General features: G+C 43.9%; 1 protein-coding gene across 8 annotated transcripts in view; it reads right to left on the bottom strand.

Moving 5' to 3' along the window:
* APBB2 (amyloid beta precursor protein binding family B member 2) overlaps positions 1 to 23281 on the bottom strand; it is a 327791-nt gene that overhangs the window by 95187 nt on the left and 209323 nt on the right. For 5 of the 8 annotated variants that reach the window (XM_070397666.1, XM_070397646.1, XM_070397684.1 and 2 more), the window contains one exon: positions 771 to 979. In XM_070397666.1, the coding sequence (XP_070253767.1) occupies positions 771 to 979 (209 nt within the window). The remainder of the gene's footprint in view (positions 1 to 770; positions 980 to 23281) is intronic. The other 3 variants (XM_070397692.1, XM_070397699.1, XM_070397660.1) reach the window with 1 other exon arrangement.

Below are 23281 nucleotides of genomic sequence, written 5' to 3'. Positions count from 1 at the left end.
CAAAAATGCCTCGGTGTCAGTGATCAAACCACTTTTCTTAAAAAAAAAAGAAAGAAAAGGCCATTATTTAATTGTGACCTTTTCCAAATGTAATTCTCTTGACTATTCCATTATCAGGATTCACAGTGAATAAATACTCTTTATATTAATAAATACCACAATGGAATTTTTTTAATGTCTCAATTCTTTGTTTAAACATTCAGATTTCTTCCTCAGGGATAGCAAAAATTTATGCTGCTCATTATTTCTAAAATCAGGTCACTTTGGCTAAATAAACATCCTGTTTTTAAAATAGAAATTAAGCATTTAAGGGCTCTCAAGGGTTATTCTTACTGACATCCTCTCCATGCAATCCAATGAACCCAAGGATAATAAGATATGCAGTAATTATAAGACGTCTGGCCAAGAGATGTTCTTCTGTGTGTAAATATTTTATGGAGTCAGCACCACGCAATGGCACCTACAGAGTAAAATCTTGCCTCTGGGAGCCCTGGGGAATCTTAACCACTTCTCATTAATCAGCCTCTCTTACTTTGTGTACCTAAAACAGTGTTTCAAGAGATCAAAAGCCATTAAAAAATGAAAACATCCCTGAAAGATGGTATTAACACTATTTACTAAGAGGTAGCATTACTGAGGTTTCAAATGCAACATGCACGATAATCAAAAAGCTTACCTCGATGACCTGTTGGGGCAGAAGCAATGAGTATAAAGAGAAATCACCAGTTACATCCACTCTACTAAGTCGTTACAAAGAGACTCCATTTTACCTCGTTCTCTGGGGTGGGAGATGGCGTTACAGAACTAAGCGAGCCTTTCCTAGATCCCTGAAGGTCCGCTGGGATGGAGACAGGGCGCTCCCACTGTGTCGTTCCTGTTGGTATGTGCCAGTAATAGGTCCCAGCGATGTCATTGACTCTTTTCCAGCCAGGAGGCAAATCCGGGTCGGTCTGAAATGAGTGATCACTCCATACATCTGCTGGGAAATGGAAAAAAAAGAGAGGGCTTTGTTAAAAGAGGAAACAAATTACAGTCTTCCAAGTTTAGTACCAACAGTCAGGAGAATTCCATAGACAGACATGTCCAGAGCCCAAAACAGAAGAACCACAGCCATCCAACAGATACAGAGCATGGTAAAAGGGTGATATGGAATAAAACAAGGGAAGAACTGGAAAGGAAGGATGATGTTTGAGAATCTACTAGTATATATGTAAAAGGCTAATACGCTAAGTGTCTGTCCAGCTAATGACGTCCTGCGGCAACGCCAGACTTCCTCTCCCTAGCGAATAGCCTTCTTGCCATTTCTTCAGCTCAGGAACACTACTTGCTTTATAGCCAGGTGGAAACATTTACACTTTAACCAAATGTCTGTGAAGCGTTTTCCCATGCCTCATCTCATTTGATCCTCACAGAAGTCCTGGAGTAGGTAGATAGGAGACTCGGGGGAATCCTATTTTCTTTCCATTAGCTGGAAAATGGAGACTTAGAAAACTTAGAAACTTGACTTGACTGAAAAGAAGAAATGGTGAACCTTGAAAATGACTTCAGGTTTTCTCACTGCGCAGAATATAGTCAAACACTGCTGCAGTTAAACATTTTACCCTTTGTTCTCCCTGCGTGATCTACAATAATAATCCGCTTCATGCTGATATTTACTGCTGTGTTGCTGACAATTACCTGAAAGAGAAGTTGGGATGCTTCACTGGGCTGGAAAAAGTTTAGCTACATCAGAAAGTAGGTCTAATTAAGCAAGTTTATTCTATATCTATAAAAGGCTAAGTTGACTCGAGCATGTGCTATACATATAAAGCTCTTGCTGGTGCCAATAGCACATGTGTGTTTCCATCTGTCATTGTTGATCGTGAATTTGGTTGACACTTCTATTATAGCAAAAGGGCGAATAATGATATTAAAATATTTCTTCTAATTAATTTCCTTTTAATGTGCACGAATTCATGCACCCGGCCACTAGTCCTATATAATAAAAGCCTAATATGCAAATTGTTCAACCAGGAGTTCGACTGCTCACTATGACATCTGCTGACCACCAGGGGGCGGTGTGGAACATGGCGGGTGTCAGTGACACGGTGCTGGCAGCGGGCAGCAGTGGAGGTGCCGCTGGCCCCGATGGGCCCTGACAAGAGCGGGACCACAGCAGGATGGTGGAGCAGGTGAGCAGGCAGCACAGGTGTGAGCGGGGGGCCCGATCGCCCCACCAATCGCCCTGTAGATGGCAACCAGTGGCTGGCAGGCCCTGCTTGCCCGATCAGGGCCAGACCCTGGGCTGGGATGGGGAACAGGGGGTGGGTGGCGATGGCCAACCTCCCACATTGCCTGGGCATGGGCTGCAATGGAAGTGCACTGAGAATGCGGGGTGTCCACCAAGCTCGCTCTCACTCCTCCTGCTACCCTCCCCTAGGAAATCAGGGCTCGCGAGCCAAGGAAGTCCCCGCACGTAGGTGCCAGGTGCTTGCAAGGAGGCCGCCCTGCACCCATGCGGCCTCTTCTGAGTGAGCCGGGCCGCAGCCACTGGGACCGCAGGGGCCGGTTGGGCTCCCCATGGGTTCATGCAGGAGCCGGTCTGCGAGGCCGGCTGGGAGAGAGCACACTGCCCATCTGGCTTCTGTGTGGCACTGCTGGGTGGCCCAGAAGCCCACGCTGAGCCCCAGCCCATGGCATCTGGCCGCGCTCACTGCATCTCTGCATGGGGACTCGGGTGCCATGACTCAGGCAGAGGGGGACACGTGGGGGGCCCAGAGGTCAGCTGGGACCTGCCCTTCCATTCCAGATGCTTGTGCTTCGAATGCCGGCCAGGCCTAGGGACCGCACCCATGCATGAATTTCATGCACTGAGCCTCTAGTATTTATATAAAGGATCCACTCACTATCAAGTTATCCAACACCTCCAAGAATCCTATGATCAAATCAAGGCTCTATTTGTTCTTAGGTGCCATTTAGTCAGCTCTGACTCCTGGCGGCCCTGTGACTGAGTGATGTCCACAGTGTCCTGTCCTCAACAGCTCTGCTCAGCTCCTGTAGATACAGACCTGTGACTTCTTTCATGAAGTCACTCCATATTTGGACTTCCTCTTTTCCTGCTGCCTTCTATTCTTCCAGCATGATTGTCTTTTCTAAAGAGCCCTGCCTTCTCATGATGCACCCAAAGCAGGACAGCTTCAGTTTTGTCATTTGTGCCTCCCGCGATGTTTCAGGCTTACCCTGCTCCATTATCCAGACTTAATGACCTAAGTGAAATGCACAAGTTATGCACAAAATCTATTGAATCCATTTATAAATTATTAGTAAGATTTATTGCCTGATATCCTATAACATTCCCAGCAATGAGTACAACTTTTATTTTCTTTTAACCACTTTCTATAAATGAATACTGTATTTCTACCTTTTAATAACTCCTCCCATTTGATATAAATATATGCACAGTAGCAATGCTTTTTATAAAACTCTAGAACTCTAAATTGCATAAAGAAGACTTTCAAGGAAGATGGCCTGGGAAAGCTTTAGTATTCAGGAAGGGACCAGGCTGACTATAAAACCAGGCCAGTAATATACATATATAAAGTCACATGGGTGTGAAATACGACAGAATGGTGGGGACTGTGGCAAACTGGCAAGCATGTGCAAAGTCCAAACGCGTTCAAATTCAAGAAATTATTTTTAAACACTGTAGGGGAGGTGGTAAATAAAATAAATCAGCCATTCCCTGCCTATGTGAATATTTTATAAGTTTACTAAATAGCTATTTGCTTTTTGAAAATCTCATTCTTGACTTTTTTTTTTTTTTTAAGTTGAATCTGAAATGGATTAAAGTGCTAGAGAAGACAGGAGAGGGAAGAGGAACAGAATAAGAAATTCACAGAGGCAGAGGCACAATGGAGGAATCACAGGCAGCCCATCACTGCAGGCAGGTAGAAAAACTTAAGAAAGTTGAGCTCTGAATCTGGGGATCACTTTATTCTAAGGATCAGGTCCTTTTCTCGGTGGCCATTCAGAAAAGGCTGGAGTGCAATGCAAATGAGAAAGCCTGTGGGCCTTGCTCTGTGCAAATGTCACTGCATCACGTGGGCAGGCGGCGCCGAGGCTGCTACAACCACCACAGGAAAGAAAGAAGCGAAACAAAGAGGCTGATTAAGACTATGGGCACAGATGTACATTCATGAGGCTGTTTGGATCCCAGCATTCACTTTCTCATTTAAATCTGCCAGAGGCAAAACTGCCACTTGTCTCAAATTATGATGGAACTTCCCCTCCCCCTGCAGGAAATTAAGCATGATTAAATAATTTCAAGTTACCCAAAGTCCAAACAAACATGTGCATAAACTCCTTTGTCCTGTGTTGGTTTTAGGAGGTTGTATCTGCAGTTACATTGTTTTCAGCATCTCAACTGAGACAGGACAGGTAAATACATGGGTCTGGAGACCGCGGAAAAAAACGATCAAGGGTGTTCCCCTGTCCCATTCCAGTGGCTCCAAGACAAGCTCTGGGGCTAAAACTGAAAGGACATAAAGAGGCTACCCGTTACCACTTCTGGGGTTTCTGAGGTCTGTTGGTCTGCGTTTACACATTTATCCTAGCTTCCTCTACAGCTGGGGCATTAGCATAGCTGGAGAATAGCTACAGACAGAGCACTAGCACAATATGAAATTACTAGAGGCCCAGTGCACAAAATTTGTGCATGAGTAGGGTCCCTAGGCCTTGCTAGTGATCAGGGCTGATTGGGGCCTTCTGGCTGCCTGCCGGGGACTTCCTTTCCTGGCTGCCGGCTGATGGCCAGGGCCTTCCTTTGTTCCACGCCACCCCCTGGTGGCCAAAGCATGTCATAGTGAGTGATCGAACCCCCGGTCTCCCAGTTGAACTCCTGAGGGGACACTTTGCATATTAGCCTTTTAAATAGATAGATGTCAGACTAAAGACAGAGACCAAGGTCAATGGTCTTCAGGTTTGGCTGTGTGAGGAGATACCTCAAGGGCAAAATGAAAGAAATTGTGGGTTGCAGGGCAGGAACTAAGTGGGCTGTTCTGTCTTTAACCAGACCCACTTATATTTGTTTTATATTCTGAGTTTCTGCTGAGATTCCACTGGAATAAAGAAAGCGGGGGGGGAGGGGGGGGAGTGATTCTGTTGGTAAAAATTGATGGTGAAATGATGATGATCGAGGAAGTAAGGTGGGCACATCTACAGTATTGTTAACAGTTCCAGAACCACTTATGGAATCCCTTCCACATCATCCCACACTGGCTGTAAGAGGCTGTAAGCCCTATGAGGGCAAGTAGACCTCATGCTGGTCTTGTTCACCATCATATTCCCAAGAACTAACACAGCAGGTATTCACTAACATTGAGTTGGATGGATGGTGAATGGATAAACGGATGGATACATAAATGAATGGATGGGAAGCAGAAGGAATAAAGAAGAAGGGAGAAATGAATGAATGAAGTCCTTGAGTAATGGGGATTTGGAACTTGGCACTTAGCAAAAGAGGGATTCTGAGGAAATGAGTTCTGTGCAAGTTCACCAAAGGGAGCAACTTCCCAACCCACAGGGATGCTAATTTCTGGTTAGAGCGATGTCTCCTTCCCTGGATGGTGCACGCGAATATTCTTATGTATAAAAAGAAATGCAAAAGGAAATTTTGGGAAGAATTCTGGGCTGGAAGTCAACAGACTTTGAGCTGAGAATTCTGGGCTGGAAGTCAAGAGACTTTGAACTGAGATTTTGTTTGTTTCTTTCTTTTTTAATATATTTTTATTGATTTCAGAGGGTAAAGGAGAGGGAGAGACAGAAACATCAATGATGAGAGAGAATCATTGATAGGCTGCTTCCTGTACAACCCACACTGGGGATCGAGCCCCAAACCCAGACATGTGCCCTGACCGGGAATCGAACCGTGACCTCCTGGTTCATAAGTCAACGCTCAACCACTGAGCCACACTGGCTGGTTTTTTGTTTTGTTTTGTTTTTTTTTATCGATATATTCAACAAGGAAAAACACAAAACATGTCTTCTGGGGCACCACGGCCCTATTATACTTCATTGTGTTTCATCGTCACAGCCCCAATTTGTTTTGTAGTTCTTTTCCTACATAAAATGATGCAAATATTTAAATAAGTACCTTGGACCTTATTTAATGGACCAGTAGTTTTCAGTTGTTATCAAATTGGGAGGAAGAAAGTGGTGCAGGGAGGTGGAATTCCAGGTCCTTCCAGAGCCTTTCAAACACAACCGCACCATTTTTCTCTAATGAGGGCTCTCAGTTTTACATATTGATTTTGTATGTATCATTTTCCTTGAAAACAGGGGTCAGTTGTTTTAAAGAATTTTATTGCTTAAAATAAAGCTAGACACCATAGCCAAGGCAAGAGAACATCGGGGCCAAGCCATCTAACCACCAAGAAACTGCTTCTGTCATAAGGTTGTTCAAAATATTGCAGAGCAGCTTAAGTGGCTGCCCTCAGATGGACACCACAGTGGAGAGGGCATGCAGGAGGGCACGCGGGCTGCAGCAAAACAGGAAAGTCTGCAAATACCAACTTATCAGAGGAGAAAGTTCCAACTCCTTTTGATTCCCAGAAAATTGGGTAGGTTTTGCTGAAGAAAAAGCAAGGAGCTGATGCCATGGAAAGGAAATGGTAGCTGGATTTCACTTTTTCAAAGACCCGAGAAAAATCAGTATGGACAGCTGGGGGGCCATGAGAAGGTGAATGAATAAATAGGGGCAGAAACAACAGAAAAATATCACAATGGCTGCAATGCTGAGGCCATGAGCCCAGTCAGCTGACCTGACCAAGGTCACAAAGCTGGTAAGTGATGGCACCAAGATTCACTCCAGGAGGCTGGCCCCTGAACCACTCAAGTCCGATGAGGGCACTTCCAATGCAGGCTTCCCCCAGGCTCTTCCTTTTGGGGCCTCCCTCCCTAATCTGCCTCCAGTGAATCGGGCAGCCGCTCCAGCTGCCCACACATCTGGGCTCACCCATCAGAGGCCTTGGGATCACACTCCCCCTCAGGCAGCTGCACAGGCTGGGAGCTCCGCTACTTCCCCTCCTATCTGTCCCGAGGATCTTGCCCATAAGCTGCTTAATGGTCTCCTGTCATCACTGTATCGCTACAGGCGAAGTCACGGGCTGACAGGTGGACGAGGGATGAGGAGCGGAGCTCGGGAGGTGCCCTTTCAATGTGGCTCTGTGGTCCTTCATTGTTCGCAGTTTTGTTCCTTCCTGAGGGAACAGGAAGCAGGGCCTGGAAGTCAGCGTGTAAAAATAGCAAGGCTGAGAGCCCCAGAAAGCCCCTCTCCTGCTGGGAGCCTCTTGGGCCTAAAGCCTTGCTTGGCGTGGGAACAAGGAGCCCATCTGTGAGCGGCAAGACCTGACCCCTGCAGCCACCTCTGGCGCCTGTGCCACTGGCCTGGCTCCACCCCTGTCTTTGCAGGGACCTGCTCCCCTCCCGCCTCCCCATCGGGGCCTGTGTGTGAGGCAAACCAGCTTCTAATCATCCTCTCTGCTGGGCTCACTTGCAGGAATCCAAGGGTCAAATGAAAACAAATTAGCATCTACCAGCAGCAGCTGGAAAATTCCTCGCCTCCTGGAGGCCAAGGCAGGAGGAATGGGTGAGCCGGGATTCTGGACTTGGCAGGTCTGCAGACCTTTCCCTCGGGTCCTCAGATGGCAGCCTCTCCCTTCCTCACCATGTGTACCCAGTGCCTTTGGTGTGCAGGGCATGGGGAGGGGTGGGGAGGAAGAGGAGATGGAGTGATTCATTCAGCAACCATTTCCTATCTGCTCTGTGCCAGGCGTCGCTTTAGGCCTGGAGATACAGAGGTTTATCAGATAGGCACAGGTCAGGCGTCAGGGACCTCGGGATATGGTTCTCAAGCAGCAGAGTCACCCGGAGAACCTGCTAGAGCGGAGGTCACTGGGTGCCACCCCAGCCTTTCTGACTCAGTGGGTCTGAGGATTCGCAGTTCTAACAGCTCCCTGGTGCTGCGGATTTCATGCTACTGGTTTCAGAACCACACTTTCAAGAACCACTGGCCTGGAAAAACAGAAAAGGTAATCATCCCTTTCCAGCAAACTCCACCTAACTACTGGCTCCATAAAGGAAAGCATGTGAATATATATTCAATCATTCATTCATCCACCCACTTTTCATTCATTCATTCTTTCGTATTGAGGGCCTCCTATAAACTCCAAGCACTGTTCTAGAAGCTGTGAACATGGTAATGAGTAAAAGGCAAGTTAGGAAATGTGATCAATTGTGCCTGGGGACGGGGTGGCCTATTTGGACAGGATGGTGGGGGAAGGTCTCTGAGGAATAAACTAGAGGGGTGAGCCTGGGGAAGAGGCAAGAGAACAGCATTCCCAGCAGAGGGAACAGCCAGTGCAAAGACCATGTGGCAGGAAAGAGCTTGTCGTGTCGTTATAATGGAGAAGTCATCTTTAAGGCCACCAGGGCTAAGAATTCACTCTCTGTGCAAAGGAAAACTCTGGAAGGTCTTGTGTGATCTGTGTCTTCAAAATCAGAAGGGTCATTTGCACAACGCTCCCATTCTTAGAGAAGAAGAGACTGTCTCTTCCAAAGTCTTAGTTGCAGCTGCTGCTACTCTTTTAAGCAATGTTATTCCCGAGGGATCCAGATACTCTAATCCAAGCCATTTGAATTTGGCTTTAAAACTCACTTTCTGATCATCTGGTGGTCTGCTTCCTTTGCCTCTCTCTTCTCTCTTTCTCCCCCCCTTTTCCCTCCTTCCCTCCCTCTCTACTCTCCCCTCCCTCTCTCCATCCCTCCCTCTTTTTAGTTCCTTTATTTTTACTGGACTCAGAACTTCAGAATACAGCAAACAAGACTTTTATTTCCTCCAGCTTCATTACCAACCTTTGAAGACAGCAGCACAGAGCCCAGACTCGAGGTCTAGATCGTTAATTATGTATTTGCTGAGGGTTCCGAGCAGCACACAGAGACTGCCTAGAATTGATGCAAAACTGTCCCCAGCCAGAGACTGGCAAACCCAAGGACGACGGGAACAAGAGCATGAGCCCCAAAGTGTTTAGAATCCTGCCCCACCAGCTGCCAAAAACAGTTTCAGGGCCTCATGTACTTCCTGAGATGTATTTGCAAGGCATCACTGAGCCCCTGAAATGTCTATCCCAGCCTTAGGAAAAACACACGCTGTACTCAACCGAGCTTTCCCGGGGTAGCATTCTTTTAACAGCTACAATACAACTCCTAACAGTTTTGGGAGTGTTAATTTCATAACACCTTTCCCCATCTTCTTCTTTAAAAAAAAAATTAAGGTATCTGAGAGTCCTTCAAATAGGGAGCTATTTATAGCGGAGGATTTTTCTGTTAAAGATTTGGGAGTAAATATTCTAAGGACTCATTATTTAAATGGGCCTTGCATTTGGGCCTGGCAACACTACATACTTTGTATCTTTTTATCAAGTATTTTGGCATACGGTCCGCACAAAATTTCTTCATTTAAACTCACTGGAGACACAGTCTTTGCTGAGCTCACCCTATTACATTTTAAGCTTCAGGGCCATTTTACTATCGCAGACAGGAGCTCTGGAGCCAGCCGACAGCCTTGAAGCCGAGCCCCAACACTGGCTCGCTGTGCGACCTCAGACAAACGGCCTAATGTCTAATGGCCTGGCTGCTCCGAGCATCACAGAACTGCTGACAACTCCGCCCGCAGGGGACTGATGCAGAACCAAGCGCCCCGCACAGAGTCAGGCACACGGGACTCACTCAGTAAATCCGAGTTATTATTACTACGAATGGCTTCATTCAAACGCGGCTGTGGGGACACAACGCTTTTGAAATGGTATCAACGACTGTGCAATTCCTTTTAAAAGCGAAGACGTCTCAGAGTTTGCCAAAGGCGTTTCTACTAAAAAGGCCGTTTTTATTCAGACCAAGAAAAGCAGACGATAACCCTGGCACTGCCCTGTGGATGCAGAACACATGCTGGAGTATGTGGCACCTCTTTAATCAGCAGGGGGCTGCTTTATGTCATGCAGTGGAGCCATTAAAGCAGCTGAAATGAAGTCCAAACAAAATAGCTTGTTGGGTGTGCTGTATTATTTAAGACATCCTTCCTCTGAGACCGCTTCTGCTCTAGCTCACAGCCCCGAGAAGGTATGTAAATAGGATCCGAGCCGATGTTGGTGGAAGATGAAAAGGAAAATGTGCCTCTGTTCACAGATTGTTATCCAAAATGGTAACACGACACAGGAGTCAGGGGGACTCTGCAAAGACACACTTAAAAACTAAATGGCACAGGATATAAGCAGCTGAAAATTATTCAGAGGGAAAATTGGTATTGGTAAATATCCATCGATCCATCCCTCTACATACATATAATTGAGGTGAGGTGAATCATATGGCCTGGCTATAGGTATTGTAATATCGTCAGAAGGTCTTATTCTAAACACCTAAATACCTAATAAAACATTCATTTCCCTACAAGTTATAAAAGAAGACATTAAAATCTTATGATGATATGAAATATCTGAGAACACTATTTCCTTGTAGAGGACGCACCAAGGCACAAAATAGCCTAATTTACAGCCACTGCTGAGAAGCCACAGGCTTAAGGGCCTCCCCCTCAAAAAAAAAAAATTAAAAAGAAAAACATAAAACACGAGTGGTGATTTATATTTTATTTTAAGAAAGCTACAGACCATTTCAATAACCTCACTTTTGTTTTTCTAAGAAGTGCTGGGAAAAATTTGTAGTGAAACCAACAAATGTTTGAAATCCAAAAATCTAATCCTACCTAATAAAGAGGGAATATGCTAATTGACCCTCACGCTGTCACAGAGCTGGCGGCACCCACAGCCAATAAAGAGGGAATATGCTAATTGACTTCCCCGCCCTCAAAGATGGCAGCACCAACAGCCAATAAGGAGGGAATATGCTAATTGAATGCCATGCCCTCAAAGATGGTGGTGCCCACAGCCACAAGATGGCGGCGCCCAGTCTCCTCAGCCCCGCCGTGCACCTGCCTCCAGAGTCTCCCAGTCCCCTCAGCCCCCCAGCCGCCCAGGGCCGCCCGAGGCTCAGGTAACCAGGGCCGGCCGAGGCTTGCGCTGCTGGCAGTGGCAGCAGCAAAGGTGTGATGGGGCGTCACCTTCCCCTTATCGTTGGGTCACCTCCCGCCCCTGAGGGCTCCTGGACTGTGAGAGGGGGCAGGCCGGGCTGAGGGACCCCCCTCCAGTGCATGAATTTTCATGCACCGGGCCTCTAGTCCATAATAATGAATGGAGAACGGGTGCAGATGGGGATGCTCTTGAAATCATCAATATTTAAAAAGTAAAGATCACAATATATTTATGTAAAATTGCTAAGCAGGTTTATTAATTTTACCTCCAGTTGTCTGACTATACCACATACCTATTGAATGGCAGCCACATATCTTGTTCAATACCAGATGGGACTAATCAGGCTTGGCAGAAAGATCAACAAATCAGGCCTAATATTCTTTGCTCTTAAGTTTGGGAATTTAATCCTAAATACAGTGTTCTAGGAAGATCTAACTATGAAGACTGAGCAAAAGTGACCGGCCGACGTGGCTCAGTGGCTGACATGGCTCAGGGGTTGAGCCTCAACCTGTGAACTAGGAGATCATGGTTTGATTCCCAGTCAGGGTTGTGGGCTCGATCCCTAGTCGGGGGCATGCAGGAGGCAGCTGATCAATGATTCTCTCCCATCCTTGATGTTTCTACCTCTCCTACTTCCTTCCTCTCTGAAATAAATAAAAATATATTTTTTTAAAAAAAGAAAATTGAGCAAAGGGTAACTGCACAACATCATTCAGAGAATGTGTCCAGCTGCCATACCCTCGGTCAACCCAACCACACAACTTCCCCATTTGATTATCATGTCACAGTGAGCAGTTAGAACAGAGAAGACAAAACACCACCATCATAAGCAGAAATCTTTCTTTGGCTTTCATACCGTTAGACAGATAGAATCACTGCTGGCACCATACTCTTTCAAGGTGGACTGGTTTAAAAGTATATTAAATAGAGCCAATTTTCTTTTCCATTATTTTTTCAGGGTCTTCAATACACTTTTCTGTTAGAGCTGTATTCCTCCTCAGGCTGCAATGATGACAAGGTGGAAGCTTTTCCAGGATTGCCTGGACCAAGTTCAAGGTCATTATTATTTTAAATGGTGGTGTGCCAGGACTTGACTTCCCAGCGACATTAAATATTAGAACAAAAGGTGATTATTGAGAATCTAGGAAACAGACAGTGTTCAATGACAAATGGCAATTTGGCCTTTCCTCAGCACATTAAAAAAGCAAGCTGAAGTGGGTGAATTCTTTCCTAGAATCAAAATCTATATGTGGGAGTATACAGAACTCTGCTCCCATAGGTTAAAATGCATATATTTTGTTTCTAATATAAGAACAAGAGCATGCACTGCTGGGCCCCACAGGACTTTCCAAATGCTATAACCAATCCAATTGCATGGGATCCCACAAAATCTTATGACACAGATAGAGGAGATAACATTCCCATTTCACAGGTGAAGAAACAGATTTCAACAACGTTCAATAACTTGATCAAGGCTAGGAAACTGGTGAACATTGACTGTGGAGAAACTTTTGTATTTTTGTTCATGAACTGTTCTCTTTGTTAAGTGTGTTTTTAAAGGTTAAATGCCCTTAAAAAAATCAGCAGAACTGAAGTGAATTTTCAGTATGCCAGAGTGTTTAGTGAACAAGTTGCAATATTTGATGTAATATAGGATTTTAAACTATGAATGGGGTGGAGGAGTTCAGAGAAGAATGTTTTTCTGAAATTAACTTTAAAAATATTTAAAGCAATGACAGTAAAAGCTGTTTTTTTATTATTCCTCTGAGATATTTATTCTCTACCTGAATTTAAAAAGAGTTTGAAGCTACTTCCATAAAACATATATATTTCAACTAATAAAATAGCAAGAGAACAGGGAGTTGAGAAGAAATTTAATTTCTTGCTCTAAAAATGTACAAAGTTTTAGTTGTCTGAAAAAAGAAGTTTATCAAGAAAGAAACTTTTTCTAAGCACAAAATCTAAGAGGAACTCAGCATGTGGGAAACAGCACTGGTGGTACAAGGGCTGTAACGGATACGGAAATTCCACATTGCATCCCGATGGTCTTACTTCGTAAATCTTGTTCTAAATGGTAATCACATGAACAACCAGTAATTAAATGTAAACAATTTTTTAAAAATAATAAAGTTAACTAGGCAAACCATTCTGTGCTTTTCCTTTAGTCTATGAAAAGCCTGGTATTTGGGTTTCATAAATAAGGTACCTGTAGCAGACAATGCAAGGTGTTAATCAATATTCAGTGTCTTCTTCCAAAGCAATAAAGACTTCTGATTGAACACATGGCCACCCCGAGTAAGAATACATTTCCCAGACTCCCTTGCAGCTAGGTGTAGCCATGTAGGTAACATTCCAGCCACTGGGATGTTAAGTACAGAACTGTATGGCAGTTTCTCAGAGCCTTCCTTATAAAACAGCTGGAAAACATTTTTCTTGCTGTCTGGAATACACATGCCACCTTGGACCACGAGGACACCGGCTACTCCCTAGGGATGGTGGAGCAGTATGGTCAAGCAATCTGGATTCCTGAGGTATTTGTGAAACAGAGCCAGCATATGAGTGGGCTGCTACTGCTAGGCTTTCTATGTGAAAGGAAAATCAATTTCTGTTGTAATCCACCACTGTGGTTTTAGAGTCTTGTATTACTAGCAGTTCGAGTTGATCCTAACTCATCCATCTAATGGCAGGAAACGGAATTCCAGACCTAGTACCTAAGAAAGAAACAGCTTCTCACAAATTAGTTTTGCAAACCCATATTCAATCTCAAACCTTAGGCACTTAAATCACATAGTTTTTTTAAAAAAAAACCCAGGCTCCTGACTCCCAAATTCTCCAACACTCTTTTCTAAAACAGCATATTGTTGGAACATAACATCATCAGTTACCATTCATTCACTTTCCATCACCCACCAATCCAAGCATCCTAACCTCACCTCCAACTCTCGTCAAAAATACCAAATTCAGTGCTGGGCTTAAATGTTCACAAACTTTAAGAAGTATCAGGATTCAACCAACCACATGCAATGTCCAGCCATTCATTTGATTCACATTTATTAGTTCTTTGATCTACACCAGCCTCCTCCCCCACCCCCTCCAATTCTAGGTCAGAAGAGAAAAGCAAAGATTCTCCAGGAAAAACAAAACGACAAAACCGATTAGCTGCTGCACACCTGTGCGACAGTTTGGTTTTTCTTTCTACCATTAGAAGAGTGATATGCAGAGCCCTGAAATTTTCAAAGATGCTGGGGCCACTGGCAGAAATGAGGCAGGGGTATCCCATCTGCCAGGGATACACATGTAGAAAGTATCTTTTTTTTCCTGATGCTTCTTAAAATAGAATCCAGCATAAGACAATATTAGATAAATCAGCCAAAATTCCAGAAAAGGACAAGTAAATAAAACAGTCATTCTCAAAATCTCAAACAATAAATTAGCGCTTAAAGTTCAGAAGGACTCCCTTTCTGTTATAATTGGATATGGAACTATTTGGTGTCTAAATTGTGGGTCCCCAATAGCAAAATGTTCATAAAAAGTAGAGATACTATTAATCACAAATTAAACACATCTAAGTTCCTTAAAGAAAAGAATAGGCTTGTTCTTTGTTTTATTTAATCAACCAAAGTACCACAAACATGTCTCATACACAGTAGGTGTGCAATGTGGGAGTGGTTCCCTTTTTCATATTTCATTCTCTGGAACTATAGAGGCCACCTAGGTAATACCCACACAGATGAAATCTATAGGAAAGAGAATACCAATGAAGAGAAAGGAGGAAGGAAAAAGGGAAAATGGGGGTGTGGGTATGTATCACTAATTAGCGTGCCTGCCAAGTTCTACTTTGCTACGGAATCAGAAATGGAACTAGAATCATTGTTTGCTAGTTTTTATTCACCCACAAAGGTACTGTTTTAACCCTCTAGGCCTCGAATTCCAGTCAATATGCTGTAATTTCCTACTAGAAAAATGCTCTTATCTGCAGGGTGTCTGGGAAGGATCCCAAATTTATTATGCTACAGAAATAGGTTTTTGGGTTTTTTCCCCCTCCTCATCTCAATCTAAGCCTCTCACTTGTGAAAACTGATTCAAGCAACATTTTTGTTCTCGGTGAACTCCATTTCCTTCTTTCTGGATCTATTGGTAGGTGGTGTCCATTTGTAAACGATGGTCTATCTGTTCTTGAATTCTGCTATTTCTAAGCATCTTCCTCCTCAACTCTCCCCATTCCTTTCTCTCTGAAAGAAATTACTATACCCTCGAAGCCTTTGAGGGAAGACTCTCTCAGCACACACAAATGGTCTTTAGATCTCAGAAGTGAGTACAGAGGAACATTCTTTGGAAGCCAATGAATCAGATGCTGTGTCAGAGTCCGCCTTGTTGCAGACAGAACAGGCGGGTGTCAGTGGGCACAGTGGATGGCTGTGTGGAGAACTTCACCCTAGACAGCTGTTTGTGCTTCCTTCCTTGGAGAAACAAACTCTGTGTGTCTTATGTCACAGATGAGCTTTGATGAATGAACTGAGAGCACATACCCTTTTCTTTAGAAAATATTACAGTGGGAAGTACCTAACCTTGGAGCCAGGAGCGGAAAGGAGCTGAGTGAAAGAAAACGCTGTGATTTTTTTTTTTCTAAAAAATTCCCTTTGGAGAAATAAACAGTATAAATTACTTTTAAAAGCAAGAGTGTATTTTCAATGTAAATTTTCCATGGATTATTTTCGTAAAGGTAATAAGTTTTTTCTTCCACTTTCTGTTTTGATGACAAATTCATTTTTTTAAAAAAAATATAGTATGCTCTCTGGATAGTGGGAGAATTGCCATTTTCTTATTGTGAAGAAAGGCTACACTTGTACTTGGCCCAGATTCGAACTGATCACCCTGGGAAAGCTTGACCTCTTTCATGGCCATTGGGCCTGTTTGAGAAACATGTCTATGAGATTTCGTTAAGCTACTCCTAAAAAAATAAGCCCCAACTGGATTCACCCTAGTAGTCAAAAGAATCTGATTTAACAAACAATTGCAATGCTTGTTTTTCACTGAGCAAGATTATATAAAAGTATAGCCATCAATAAAAATAAGGTCAATAATTTTTTTCCAAAACTGGTAAATATAAATACTCTATGACCCAGCCACAATAAGTATATATTCCACACACTTTCTTGCACAGTTCCGCTAGAGCACATATGCCACAGTGTTCCCTGTGGGGGTGTGGGAGAAATGGAGGCACTGTGGGAACCCATCACTGTACGAAGGAAAGGGAAAGTGCGCTGGATTCACACCATGGAACACCAGGCAGCAATGAAGAACAGTGCATTAGATGTACACACAGCCTTATGGGTAGATCTTTAAAACACAGTGCAGGGGGGAAACCCTTTAAATAAGTACACACACAAAAAACAACAGTGCACATCGCAAGTACATTTTTGAACAAAGATAATAGCTATTGTTTAGGTTACTGAACTGGCCACGGCTCTTAAAAGCCCTAAGTTCTACCATGGTAGCCATTAGTCACACGGGCTACTGAGCACGTGAAATGTGGCCAGTCCACATAGTGATGTGTCGTCAGCATGACACACACACTGGATTTGGAAAACTTAGTACAATAAAGAGAACAGAAAATATTTTATTAATAATTTTATATGGATTATATGTCAAAATGATATTGCAGATAGTATATTGGGTTAAATAAAATGCATGATTAAAATCAATTTCACCTGTTTATTTTTACTTATTGAATGAGGCTGTTCGACTGATATTACATATGTGGCTCACGTTGTGTTTCTAATGGCCAGCACTGGTCTAGAGGCTTCCAATGAGCCAGGGGTAAAAGAGGGATCCTTTTTGAAAAATTTATTTGGAGCCCCAAAGTGGGAGGTTGTGAAAAACATAATGTGATCCCCTGACTGGAAGGATATAAAAGCAGTTCAGGATTAAATATTAAAATTTTAGGTCAGGAATTGCCAACAATTCTGAAGCACTTACGACCTTCCATTTCTCTCATTTAAAAACTTACTTAGGATTAGTGCCATTCTTCGGAAATTGAAGCCCAGTCCTTGAAACCAGATGAAAATGAAAAGAAATTTTCTACTATACCTCATTCTGAAGCTAAGATTTAAAATAATAAAATTTAGTTGGGAAAAATCTGATATAATTAATATAGACACACAAATATGATTTAAGTATCCATGGGGTGCTTTTAAAATAAAAACGATTTTAAAACCAAAATGACCTTAGTTAGCATTAACAATTTAGAAATTACATGGTATTCAGTAATCCTCACCCTTCCCTCCTGCCCCCTGCAACACACACACACTCTCATTCTCTCGCCTTCTTTCTCATGTGGTCCTTTGCCACATATGGACTATTTTTCTACACTCTTTTGTATGGACCAACTGTGTTCTTTTATGACACAAACTCTAGCACTGAGTACAATACCTGGAACATGATGGATGGTCAACAGCTGTCCATCAAATTAACTATAAGTGAGTGTTCCGAGAGGGGCAGACGAAGATGTTTGGTGAGGAATAGAGTCAGATAACTTACTTTCTTGAGATTGCTTAAGAACATTATAAAAAAGTACCCTACACTCAGCAATGTTTCTAGATTTCATCAACATCAGCATCAACATGAATGTTCATTGAGAAGTTTATCATGTGCCAAGCACTGTTCGAAGCACTTTACACTTATTGATTCATTTTCTCCTTACTAGAACCTTTTAAGGTTGGTGTTATCTTCCCCCCATTTTATAGATGATGCATAGAGGAAGTGATTCATGGCCCCAGAGCTAGAGCTGGGGTGCCCACCCCCCGAGCTAGAGCTGGGGGACTGGCAGGCAGTCCCCCACCAGAGCACATGCTTGTAAGTGCACGTTGGTCAATATACAAAATCATCTGTTTCAGGAACTGAATCGAGAACGGTACAGCCCTCATATGCATGCCTTGCTTTCCAACCTCCACAGCAGTGTGTCAGGCCAAGCTCTCAAGAACCTCACCTGGATATGAAAATGGTTCATAATTAAGTATTATGACGACACTTCTCTAATCATACCCCAACTAGTAATTCCCAGAGAATACCCGTTTCAACCACTTCTCACTCCTCTTCCCGTACAAAATAAATGGACTTCCCTTCACATGGCAGTGCGGCCAATGCCCTCATCAATGGTGTCCACTCCCTCCAACATCTCCCTCCCTGCGCCCCGTCCAATCCAGACAAAATGAACACTCGCTGGTCTCACAACATACTGTGCATTTTAGCAGCCATGTGCCTTTGCTTCTGCTGTTCCCTCGGCTGCAATCTCCTTCTCTACCTTCCTCCAAACCAAAACTTGGTCATCCTTTCAGGGTTGCTTCCTCCACGAAACGTTTCCCAAGCACCCATTTTAAAAATTAACCTATTCTTCCTTGTCCTACCACCTCCCTTTAGAGACAAATTACTTAGGCTGATTTTCTACTTCGTGTCACAGTTTTCAGTGAGACACCCTCCCCCTCGGCTCATGAAGTCTGGAGTCAAGGATCGCACAAGTGTGGGGTCTTCGACGATGCCCTTGAGAGAAGGTTGAACGTGAGGTGGAAGCCACTTCTCACAGGGCTTCCCAACCGCATTCATGAGTGCAGAATTCATTGGAGAGCAACAAAATGCTACCGAAAGTTCTGAGCGAGAAAATCCATATGTTTTGTGAATATTATTATTAACAAGGTAGAAAAGAGATGAGATGGAGTTGGGTGTATCAGTGTAAAAATTATGTCTCATAACGCACGTTCACAAATTACATGCCAATAATAGAAGCGAAAACACTGAACCAAAATCACATATAACGACAAGATCGACATTGCTATTTAATTTTGCTATCGCTATAAATCAGTGATTAAAAACCAGTCACTGGCCATTTCAAAGAGTCCTTCCTCCCAGCCTGTAACTGTTGCCATGACAACATGACTTCCAGCTGTATCTCTGTGAACAAGCTTATGTTTACCGGGAGAAGATGAGGATCGATCAGGTCACATAAAGAATACATTGACCAATTTTGGAATGTAAAGGGTATGTGTTTCAACCCAAGGCTACCCAGTATAATCTATTTAAATCCCCTTAAGTAACAGAACCAGGCTGGGCTTTCCTAATCAATAAAACTGAGCTTAGCATCTATATTCCTTACAGATAATAATAATAATAATACATACATACGTTAGTCCTACACACCAGCCCTGTAATTAGGGATTTTTCACAACACAGCCTGCCCTCACAGGCACTGATATTACCCTAAGTCTTCCTAAGTCAGAGGCCGCCCATCTTCCTCCTGTCTCATCCCATCTGAAGGATGCACCATCGCTGGGAACTGATTCTCTGCTTCAAAGGAGACGGGTGGGGAGTGGGATGGAGGTCCATTATCCCTCCCACCCACCCAGATATTCTACATGTGGACATCTTGCATGACTATATACATTAATTAAAAAATTCTGTGAAAACCGGCAATTACTTGTGAATAAGACCCACACATGAATGAGAACTTGACTAAATGTTTATACACAGAATCAATGTCCTCATCCCCCCGCCCCCCCCCCCCCCGCCCCGTCCCCCATGCAATGGAGTTTTTATTAGCATCGCCACCGCTCCCCCTTCTCCTTTCCTTTGTGCATTTGGGTGTTTGTTGAAAGAGGGAAGATAGCCTCTGCACCCACCTCACTTCAGCCATGGTCTTGCCAACCTTTGCCCCAACCAAGGGCTCTAACACCCTAGGCAAGACTTGCCAGGGACAGTTTCTACCTCTAGGGGGCATCTGGAAATATATGGGAGTGTCTGGGGTACCACTGTTGAGTGAGGACCAGGGATGCTCCACATCCTGCAATGAGCAGGGCATCTACCCAGGGTCATAAACTGCCCTGGTTTTCCCGGGACTTCCTTGGTTTTAGCAATGAAAGTCCTACATCCCGGGAAGCCTCCCAGTCCCAGGCAAGCCACCCCCTTATGCCCAGCACTAATGAAGGATGTCCCTGTCTAACACTGGAGACCGTCCTCTTTTGCAGACAGTAAACAAACATTTGCCCCGTGAGTCCAATAATCCTCTATGGTTCCATAACTCACCAGTCCCTTCTGACTGTGCCGTTTATTTATAGAGTTTACGTCTCAGAGGACAAGTAATTTTCCTCACACAGGCTTGCAACTTTAGGCATTCTTAGCATGGGTGAACACGCAAGCCAACTTTTATGAAAATAATTCCTACAGCAAGGCTACGAAATGCCTTCTTATTGTCCAGCCTATTTCTATTGACTGACAAGCTCCAGCAAAACACAACATTGAGGAAGGGGGCTGTCAGCACAATTCTTCCTTAGGTGACGCAAACTCTAGAAGGCAGGAACAATTTCAATCCAAAAATCAAACTGCATATAGAGAAACAGACCCGTGGCCTTGCGAACCTGCCTTCTCTTATTTTTTGGTTTCCTTTGTTAACCTTTATCACAAGAACTTCCCTCAATGATTCTTAAGCTGAGGAGGCATTTTATACTATTGGCAAGTATAAAAACGAAATTCTCTACTCATTCAGATAAAGGACGCAGTAACTGGAGTGAGACTCTCTAAGGATAAATTCTACATCGTGCAGAAATGGCAGAAACTTGCTGTGGGAAATAGTGAAGTCAGCTGCTTTTCATTCTCTCTGCATTTCCCCATCCCGAGGCTACTAGACAGCATAGCTGCTCAGGGATTCTGCAATATTTTTCCTAGAAGTGCTTTCCTTATATGGGCATCAAAGGCGATCTGACTTCTTTTTAGTAATGGTACTTGGGAGGCCCTAAGGAGTTAACACCCCCAATTTAATACCAGAAAATGTTGGAAGAGCCGGGAAAGAAAGTATCCAACAACTGCTCCTTTGATACCTTTTGGTTCTTAATCTGACAGCAGGTAGCAGGTATTTTGCTTTAACATTAAAATGAGTGAAAGTATTTCCCCAAAATTATTGGTTGAAAAGGTAGAGTGCAAAAGAAATCATTTCGTATTCACATTAACACTTTACCTTAACTTCAGTGCATATTCTTATGAACCAATCACTTTATGAGAACAGTCACCAAAGAAAACAGAAAGATATTTGATTTCAATCCTTAAAACTGAACAAGAGTGCACTCAGCATAAAAAAAAAAAAACACTCCCATAAGTTAAATCCAGAGTTATAAAATAGATAAATTATAGACTATTTTGTTGTAGCATGGTTCCATGCTAAAGGATTCATGTAAACATCCTTTCAAATAGCAAAATTCCCCAATGCAGTTAATCTGTCCAATTTCATGTATTTTAAGCCACCCACTAATTTTGAGAAATTCCTAAATAGTAAAATGAAAGGGTCTAGAATAAGCCACTGTGGCACAGAAATAACTCTGCACTGAAAGCATTTGAGTTTCTGAAATCTCTAATCTGCCCCAAAGCAGAGCCTCTCCAAAGAACTCAGCCATCATAACCCCCTCCTGGGAGACGAGAAGTCCACACTCAAATAGATTGTCACCAAACTATCCTAGCTCCCATCCATTCTCCTAAAACCCTAGTTACATTCCCCCAAAATAATTGTTTGTCCATAAATGCCCTTTCTCCTTTCTAAAAACGGTTCTTTGTTCTCCCCAAAGTGCTACTTTGCCCATCCCCATCCCATATTAAGATGGTATATAAGCTCCAAATTCTAACAGCCTTCTGGAGTGAACTCTGGAGGAGGCAGTAAGTATGTAATTCACTCTGTTTTCTCTTGCTAATCTGCTTTAATATCAATTCAATTTGCAGGCCCCAGCTATTGAACATAAGAGGGTAAAGGAAAAGTCTTTCCTCTCTGGTAAATATAAGGCTTTCTCCTTTTCCTTTCCTTCCCTTTCCTTCCCTTCCCCTTCTCCTTCCCCCTCCCCTCCCCTCTCCTCCCCTTCCCTCCCCCGCTTCCCTTTCTTTCCTTTCCTCCCTCCCGCTCTTCCATTTTTCTTTCTTTCACTGAACATCAGCCATGAGTAAGGTGTCAGACTGTGTCAGGCTCTGGCAGTAAACGTGAGAGATCCCCTCATTGCCCTCAGGCTTGCAGTCCTCAGAGAAAGAGCGACATCCAGTAAGTAATTGAAAGTTACACTGAAATTACACTGTTATGAGAAAAGTAGAGTCCTATGGAACTTTTAACCCTTGTTAATATAGTCGGTACTCCAGACCGTAAATTCTGTGAGGGTAAGGAGAAGTCTACTTTGCTTAGTGCCACCCCCAGAGCTGTCTAGTTTCTGGCACTACAGTAGGTACTTAATAAACACTTCTCGGTGATCTATATCCCCAACCACAGTATTTGTTGAGAGCCAGTGGGATGCACAATCCTGTCTTAGACACCGAATTCTTTCCTTCTCATAGAGACCGGATAGACCTGAAAGGCATGGACCCCTTCCTCCAGAGGTGTGGGAGATTCTCCAGTTCCTCTTCTAAATCTACTCTCACCCTTTCCACACTGCCCTACACTCCGAGAAGCTAGATTCTAGGCAGGTTCGGTTGACAAGCAGCCCAGTGGTGACAGGAAGGCGGGAGGAGAAAGAGGCCAGAGTGAGACTTCCCTAGCACCCTCTCTCAGGAGCACAGACCTGCACGGCTAAGATCAGGCCCCACTCCTACACCCACAGCTGCAAATGAAGCTCTGCGTGAGCCCCAGGAACCTTCCCTTCCCTTGGCTCCTCACCCTTGGAGGAATGGAGACCAGCCGCCAGCCTCGGGAAGCTTCCCCATCCCTTGGGAGTTCCCTTAACCTTGTCCAAACCTCTGTGAGCCGTATTCTTTCTCTGTAAACAGTATTTTTTTGAACTCCCCCTCTTCCCCCCCAGTTACGCTGCTGGGGTGATCCTCTGTCTCCTTCTGATTCACACAGAAGTGCATTATAGTTGTATTCTGCTAGGGCTGCTGTATATCTGCTAGGGCTGCCGTAACAAAGTACCACAAAACAGGTGGCTTTTAACAACACGAATTCACTCTAGCCATTCTGGAAGCTAGAAGTCCAAATCAAGGTGCTGGTAGGGCCAAGCTCCCTCCAGACCTCTAGGGGAGGATCCTTCCTAGCCCTTCCCAGCTTATGGGAGCCCCAGCTCTTCCTTGGTTTGTAGCAGCCTAACTCCAATCAATGCGTCCATCTTCACACACGTCTCCCTGTGCGCCTCTGCCCGAATCCCCCTCTCCCT

This window comes from Myotis yumanensis, unplaced genomic scaffold, assembly GCF_028538775.1.
Source record: "Myotis yumanensis isolate MYYU_CA2020_CCGP unplaced genomic scaffold, mMyoYum1.0.hap1 SCAF_1, whole genome shotgun sequence".
Classification (NCBI taxonomy): Eukaryota; Metazoa; Chordata; class Mammalia; order Chiroptera; family Vespertilionidae; genus Myotis; species Myotis yumanensis.
The sequence above is the reverse complement of the archived record's forward strand: the minus strand, read 5'-3'. Positions and strand labels throughout refer to the sequence as shown.